Below are 8180 nucleotides of genomic sequence, written 5' to 3'. Positions count from 1 at the left end.
CGGCGGCCGCTGACCGCCAGCTCGCGAGGGGGAGCACAGGGCTGCACGCGGCGGCCTCTGACCGCCAGCTCGCGCGGGGGAGCACAGGGCTGCACGCGGCGGCTGCTGCTAACCGCCACCTCGCGCGGGGTCGGGACGGTTGGAAAATGCGGGGTGAGAATGGCACGCGGCGCAAAAATGGCGGGATAAAAAGAAATCGTCGAGAAGAGTGTGTAAAAGATTGAGTGGCGGCGGGGGGTTATCAGAATGGGAATGGCGACTGTCTACCGATCCCAATGAGCAATCCTGCTACCCCGGCCCAGCAGCCAGCGGCTGTGAGCGTCGTGGCAGACGATGCGGATGTCTTCTCTCCGCCCGAGGTGTACGCCAGTGTCTTGTGGCACGGCGGGCAGCTGGGGCTGGCTTACTACAACGCAAACGATTGCACCGTCTACATCATGCCGGACGCCCCGGACGCGCAAGATCTCCGGTTGCTGAGGAAAGTGGTCGAGGAGCTCCAGCCCCGGTGCATCTTAACCAGCGCCAAGCAAGACCGCAACATGGCAGACTTCCTCAAGGCAGCGGGGAGCGCCAACAACGGCGTGGACGGGAAGCCAGAAATCGCGCTCTTTCCCAACGTGGACTTCGGGCTCAATATCAGCAAGCAGCGAGTGCTGTCGGTGCACCTGCCCTTCATCCCCGCGCATCTGAGCGAAGCAGAAAAGATCATGTACCTGGCGTCAGTCATCCCATTCGAGAGCACCACCATGCTGCGAGCACTCGGGGGGCTGCTGAAATTTCTGGAGAGGAGGAGGATTGGGGTGGAATTGGAAGATCCCAGCTTGAGCGTCCCCATCCTGGCCCTCAGGAAATTCGCACTGAACGACACCGTGCATATTGACCAGGACGCTTTCTGTGTGTTGCAGATTTTCAAGTCAGAAGTGCACCCGTCCGTGTACAAACTGGCATCGGGGCTGAAGGAGGGACTCAGCTTGTTCGGAGTTATGAATCGCTGCAAATCTCAATGGGGCACAAAGCTGATGAGGTTGTGGTTTACGCGCCCGACCAAGAACCTAGAGGAGCTGAACAAACGGCTGGATGTCATCCAGTTTTTCATGCTGGCGAGAAACACCGAGATAGTGCAGACGCTTCAAGACTGCTTGAAGCACATCAAAAATGCCCCAATGATTCTGAAGAGGATGACTCTGTCCTACACCAAAGTGAATGACTGGCAAGGTCTTTATAAGACTGTGTACAATGCTGTGTGCATTGGAGACACTTGCAGGTCCCTGGCCAGGTCTGTGGAACTCTTTGCGAAGATCTCGCAGACTTTCACAGATGATCTTCATTACATCGCCAGTCTCATAAATAAAGTGGTGGATTTTGAAGGTAGCAATGCGGAGAACAGATTCACAGTTAAGCCAAACGTGGACCCAGCCATCGATGAAAAAAAACGTAAACTGATGGGTCTGTCGGATTTCTTAACTGAAGTAGCAAGGAATGAATTAACATTATTGGACAATAGGATTCCTTCATGCTGTGTTATCTACATCCCACTGATTGGATTTCTTCTAACTATTCCACGTCTTCCAAGCATGGTAGACAAGAATGATTTTGAGATAGAAGGGCTGGATTTCATGTTTCTCTCTGAAGGTAGACTTCATTATAGAAGTGCTAGGACCAAGGAGCTTGATACACTGTTGGGAGACTTGCACTGTGAAATCCGGGACCTTGAGACAGCTGTCATGTACCAGTTGCAGGCAAAGATTTTAGAGAAGACTGCCGTCCTTTATGATGTGATGGAGTATGCAGCCCAGTTGGACTGCCTAATTGCCATGGCTGTTGTAGCCCGAGAGAACACCTACACAAGACCAAGACTAACCAGCAAGAATATAGTCAGCATCAAAGATGGAAGACATCCTCTAATGGAACTGTGCACAAGAACATTTGTTTCAAACCCCATCAGCAGTGGTGAGGAACATGGAAAGATTCGAGTCCTCACTGGTCCAAATTCCAGTGGGAAAAGTGTATATCTCAAGGAGGTTGGGCTAATAGTGTTCATGGCACTGATAGGTAGTTACGTTCCTGCCACAGAGGCAGATATTGGTCTAATAGATGGCATTTACACGAGGATCCAAAGCCGTGAATCTGTGTCTGTGGGACTCTCTACCTTCATCATAGACTTGAACCAGGTGGCAGCTGCAGTTAACAATGCTACAGAGAGATCCCTGGTGCTAATTGATGAATTTGGAAAAGGAACCAACAGTGTGGATGGTTTGTCCCTTCTTGCAGCTGTTTTGAGACACTGGGTGCAGCAAGATGTGAAATGCCCCCATATCTTTGTATCTACCAACTTTCACAGTTTGGTCCAGCTTAACCTCCTTCCTACTAGTACTCTTTTGCGTTACCTAACACTGGAGACCATCCAGGATGGAGAGGAGCTAGTGTTTTTCTACCAGCTGAAGGAGGGTGTGTCGACTGACAGCCATACTGCCAATATAGCTATACTGGCTGGGATGCCACCACAGGTGGTGCAGCGAGGGATACAGGTTTCTGAGCTGTACCGCAGAGGAGAACTTATTCGTCGTGTTGACTGTCCTTCAAAAGCAAACCAATTTGAAGAGTACAAGGCATTGGTGGATAAGTTTCTTCAGTTGGACCTCAATGATCCCAATGTGGACTTGCAGGAATTTTTGAGCAAGGAGGTGCTGTCATTTGCAACAACTGAGCTTTAACGTGGCTTGTTGGTGAACTACATTCCCCAGGCTATAACCTCAAGTGAAAAGTGAATTGGATGTCTTGCTGATGAGACCATGACTCTTATCCTGTTTCCCAGAGGTTTGTAATGGGTAACAAAACCTTTTCTGGGATTGGCAGTTGCCCAAAGTTTGAGGTGAGCCTATCAAAAATGCACTGATAATGTGATTAAACCTTTGTTGCTCCAAAATGTTAGGTTAGTTGATCTCACCATTGTGATAGTAGTGATCCACTTCTCCATGCACTTCTTCAGTCTTTCTGTAGGCAAACTGAAAAGGGGCCAGATAGGAATTGGTAAACTGCTTTATTTTACAGACAGCAAGTGAATATATAAAATGGCAGTTATAATCAAAACTCACTTACTTCACTTAACTTCAAACCGATTCTCATGAATTGGAAAAGAAACAAATACGCTTTCTCACATTAGTGAGCTCACTTAACTTTTCTGGTCACATTTCTGATTCTAACCAGCTCTAAGCTTAAAATGAGGACATTTTTCCTTTCCAGGCTGGGCTCCCTTCCTAGACCAAACTGGACTGAATGATTTTACATGTGTCCCTTTACCCTGTTTTTCCTTCCATTCCCAGGAAGTAGGAGAGCTGTCCCCTGACTTCTTCCTGTTTGGGTATTTGCCAATATGTCCACCGACCAAACTTGCTGCCTTCTTCCCAAGAGCACATTCTCAGCAGATAACACCCCCAGTTGGGTACCGAAAAGTACTGCCTTGAATGGATGGTCTATTTGTAGTTTAAATCAAGACAATTCATTACTTAATGCCCCGATCATTGTGGAAAATAGTAAGGATAGTTGGTTCATTAACACATCAATCCCCACTTTGTTTCAGCTGCTTCCAGGTGAATTTTTAAACCTGTGTGAACATAGCTCTTTCCCAAATCCTTTATGGGAAAATAGGTAAAAAAATCCTGAATCGTATGAGTTCCTACTTCAGATTCATATCCAGTGCACCTTGCTGAGAACTACGTGAGTGTGAACATACTGCGAGGACAGGATCAGGGTTGGCTGTGATGTCCACTTTGGTTGAGTAGCCTGCTAAAATGCACTGTCTGGATCCACACAAAAAACATACTTTTTTGAGGAAAGTACTGTAGTGTTACTTTTTGAGTTTTAGGATCCCTTTGTTTTGATTTTATTATTTATATATATATATTTATATATATATAGATATAGTGAAGCATAGCTAAGTTTGTAAATTAGTGTAAATATACAGATTTGTACTGAATAGTATTGAATTGCTTGCTTTATTTTAAATAATTGGATTATAGCCTGAACTTGGTCTGATAGGGTCTATATTCAGTCTGCCTGTCATAGACGTGGCACATGATACATTCCAGTAAGCCGGAGTACAGTGGCTACAGACTACTCCGGTAAGTGGACTTTGTGCCTCCTACAAACCAGAATGTGACTTTATCTGCCCAATATTTAGGTAGACGATACTGAGTCTCCGAGATCAAATAGAGACCCCTTGCTACATTATTCCTGCTTACTAGAATGCATCACTTGCCACAATCACGACTGGAAGTGTGTAATTTCACAATATGCACCCCTTGACATGGTGTAGCAGAATTTCTACTCCTAAAATGCTACCTCTGAGCTATCTTTTAGCATAATTAGATCCTTGGAGATGGTTTCTCATTTCTTATGTAGTAAAACACTGCCATGCAATCAAACTAGCATAGGTTGTGGAATGACTTCTGGGCTGAGGCGATGTCGGATAAGCTCCCAATTGGAGGCATCGGGCCACAGATTTATCAATCAAAACTACCCTCATAGGATGCTGATGCTATGATCAGTTTCAGATAATTAGAATGAGCTGTCTCAAGATCTGGACCAAGTATTTTGAATAAATGTGGCGGCTAGCAATTAACATATTGTCTACTCAGCTTTCAAAGCTATCATACAATAAGTGCAACTCAAATATTTATTTCTGCAATCAGTCCACACTAGTGCATTGTTTGCTTCGCTTGTCTGAATGAAATGTGTATTTTCTACATGTTGTAGAAACAACTCTCTGAAACCATAATTAACTCTACATGTACTGTTAATTCCATTCAATAACCTTATTAACAATAACAGAATGCCACACAGAGGATGCCAGGCAACTATGGAACTGTACCCAGTAGAGTTTAGTACTTTCAGGAGAGTTGGGGAGGGGGGGAGAAACTGGCTTTGTCGCTGAAAAGGTAGTCAGATTAAATTTTCTTTTGGGATGCTGATGACACCTTCACACTATAGAACACTTAAATAGATGAAGTTTCATCTCCCACAAACTTCTCTGAGGTGCTGGACCATTGTCTCCTTATTTTTTGTTGTAAATTACAGACCTGTTTCTTTGACTCTGGAAACTGGATCAAGCTCAAAAATAATTTTATTTAAAGCGGCAGTATCATGTCATTGGGGATTTTTGGGCTGTTTAGTTCAATGAAAATGCTTCAGAACTACTTTATTGGCAGCCTGGGAAATTTGTGGTGCAGTAGATGCTACATGTGCATTGTTGTAAGCTACTTGGATATGTGTATTCCCATTTTTAATTAGTACATCTTTGGACTATGTACAGAAAATGCATAATCAAACTTAATTCTTTCATTTACAGATCTGGGAAAATGACATGGGAATCATTTTATTGGGCTGACAATGCCCCTTTAAGAACATTTCTGTCTTCCCTGGATTTGAATCCAGTTAGAATCAAGGGAAGAAATCGTGTTCAAGCACACTCTTATCACCCAGGTGCCCAGACTGCTTGTCTAATGCTGACTTTCCTTTTTGGAGTATTGTTATTCAGTAAAATTTTGGTTTCAAATATTTGTAATTTTTATCAGTAAAAATAGCACAAATCGTTGGGTCCAGAAATGTTGAGAAAGGGCTTCCAAGAATTAAAAAAAATCTCGTCAATTGTTAACACACTCCCAAAATAATACTGCCTCTTCTGTTACGTGATTTTATGTTCTACAAAAGGAAATGAACTGGATTCTGTTTGAGGTTATCCAGTTAATTGTTGTACCTGTGATCAGACCTTGTTGCTGTGTTGCGAACCTCATTACCTCATCTTGATGTGCATCCATTTTAATGTTGAATAGATGAATGCTAAACATATGAAAAAGCGGGCAGGAAAAGACCGGCTGATCCATCAAGTCTGTCTCAAAGAGTCATAATGCAACTAAGCATCATGAGCCAGTGTACCCTTCCACGTATAGTCATGGGAGAGCTAAAAAAATGTTTAAAAAAAAGGTAGACTAATTCAGGGAAAAAATCTGGAAAATTCTTCCCGACCCCTGAAGGCGATCAAAACGAGTTCCAGGAGATCACTGTGACCCAATGTCCCACCTACCTATTGTATGCAGTGATATTAGCCACAGCAAGGAATTTGTCCAGTTTTTTGATTACAATTGTTGTTGCGTCTGCATTCACCACGAGCCGATAACTTGTTACAAGTGTCGACAGCCCTTTGTGTAAAGTAAAACCTCCTGACATCTAACTTAGTCCTATGCTTGAATTAAATTTGGTGTAACATATAAGAAATATCCTCTCCAGAATTCCAATATGTGATCTACCTCAGCCAGAGTCTCAGATTAATCTTTTCCCATTTTTGTAGCATGTACACATCAGAAGGTTGGATTGGGATCCACTGTTTATGTTTAAAGTTTATTAGATTATCTTAAATTATCTCACCCTTGGACTGTCCCACTTAATCAGACCAAGTTATATTGTTAGCTACCTAAGCCAATTCTATCACAACAGGAGTACAGTACAGCACTGAGTGAAGTGTAATTAAATTCTACTTGCAGAATCATCAAAGTTGAAGCCAGACACACAGATGCATCAACTAACACTACTTAACAACATCTATGATGGCACAATTAATATAATCACAAGGTTAAGTGTTGAGAATTACAAAAATAATTGGATAGTTGCTATTAATAGACAGTCTAAATCACCATAAACACAGTAATAATTCAAGTGTATCATAATATGTCAACATTAGCTGTGTTTTGCTTAATAACAGTTCAATGTTCAAGACTTCATTATTTTACCAAGGTCTGTAATTAATGTATTACTGATAAGTTTCCAATATTAAGGCTGGCCCATCTGTGACATGAACATAACCCATACGACCTCCTTATTTGTAATAGGTTGACTGTTGTGGTGTTGGCAGTACTGCCTTCCTCTGAGTTGTTCAGGTCTCACCTATTGGGACGTCTACATTATGTTATTGCACGGTACTTGCCTTACCTCATCACTCGCCTTCTCATCTTAGCTTGATTAATCTTGCATGCACATTAGTTTTGTGTATTGTTATGCTACATTTTTATTTCTTTGTACTTAGAAACATAAGCTATTAAACTACACTCGTGACACACCTTGCAGTTTACCTTTGTTCTAAATAACCTTTCTTAACCTTCCGACTTTCAATATTAACAGTTTCTAAGCTTTTGAAGTAATATTTCCAAAACTCTTTATCACTTCCTTTAACTTTTTATTATTCCTGAACAGTTTCTGATTTTTGATGGGCAAAGTATGGTTTTTAATACTTAAATCCATCAAGGGTATCACACTTAGGGACCTCATCTTTAGGGACTTACCATTGTGCACAATTTAGCCACATAGGTCCTTTTACAAGGTGTCCTTCAAATAGACACATAAATCAGAAACTGTAATGGCTAGGTTTTAATTAGTTTAATGAAGGACAGGACCCCAAATTAGGTATATTCCTTTCCATTTTCCTAGCATCTAATGCAAATCAGAGAGACACCCTTTCTGACATTGAGATTGCTCCAGGCTCTTCTTGGGCATTACCCTTTTCTGTTAAAGGATCATCACACATTTGTATTTTTGCTCAGACCCGAGTTAAAGCTGGCACCAGTTTTAATTGGAAATATCTGATGATACCAGGATGCATAAATCCTTTGCCTGTGTCTTAAGATTTCTCTGTATACAAGGATTAACCATTTTGGATGACTTAGATAAAGGGACCGAATGTAATGTATCCAAGTTTGCTGATGATACAAAGTTAGATGGGAAAGTAAGCTGTGAGAAGGATACAGAGAGCCTACAAAGGGATGTAGACAGGTTAAGTGAATGGTCAATAAGGTGGCAGATGGAGTATAATGTGGGGAAATGTGTGGTTATTCACTTTGGTAGGAAGAATAGGAAAACAGAATATTTTTGAAATGGTGAGAAACTATTAAATGTTGGTGTTCAGAGAGATCTAGGTGTCCTCGTACAGGATACATAAATGTAATCAAGATAAACATATGCACCTGGAATTTCTAAGGAATTCTCATCCTTTTGCACTGTTTCTTTAGGCTTTCCACTGAAGTTACAGTGGGAGACAGGGATCATCCTGTGGAAATTCTCCCCCATAGTAACTAATCAATCTTCCATGGTGTTGCACATGGAAAGTCAAGACCAAGTGCAGTATTTTAAGT

General features: G+C 42.2%; 1 protein-coding gene across 1 annotated transcript; it reads left to right on the top strand.

Annotated features, from left to right (window-relative positions):
- The first annotated feature begins 275 nt into the window (after positions 1-275).
- Positions 276-7112, top strand: msh5 (mutS homolog 5). Its single transcript, XM_085998160.1, has one exon. The coding sequence runs from the start codon at positions 276-278 to the stop codon at positions 2712-2714; it is 2439 nt and encodes an 812-aa protein (XP_085854286.1). The 3' UTR covers positions 2715-7112.
- The last annotated feature ends 1068 nt before the right edge of the window (positions 7113-8180 follow it).

The sequence above is a fragment of the Somniosus microcephalus genome, chromosome 9 (assembly GCF_052327205.1).
Source record: "Somniosus microcephalus isolate GS21.2 chromosome 9, FLI_Smic_1.0, whole genome shotgun sequence".
Classification (NCBI taxonomy): Eukaryota; Metazoa; Chordata; class Chondrichthyes; order Squaliformes; family Somniosidae; genus Somniosus; species Somniosus microcephalus.
Note: the sequence above shows the minus strand (reverse complement) of the source record. Positions and strands in the feature narration are given on the sequence as shown.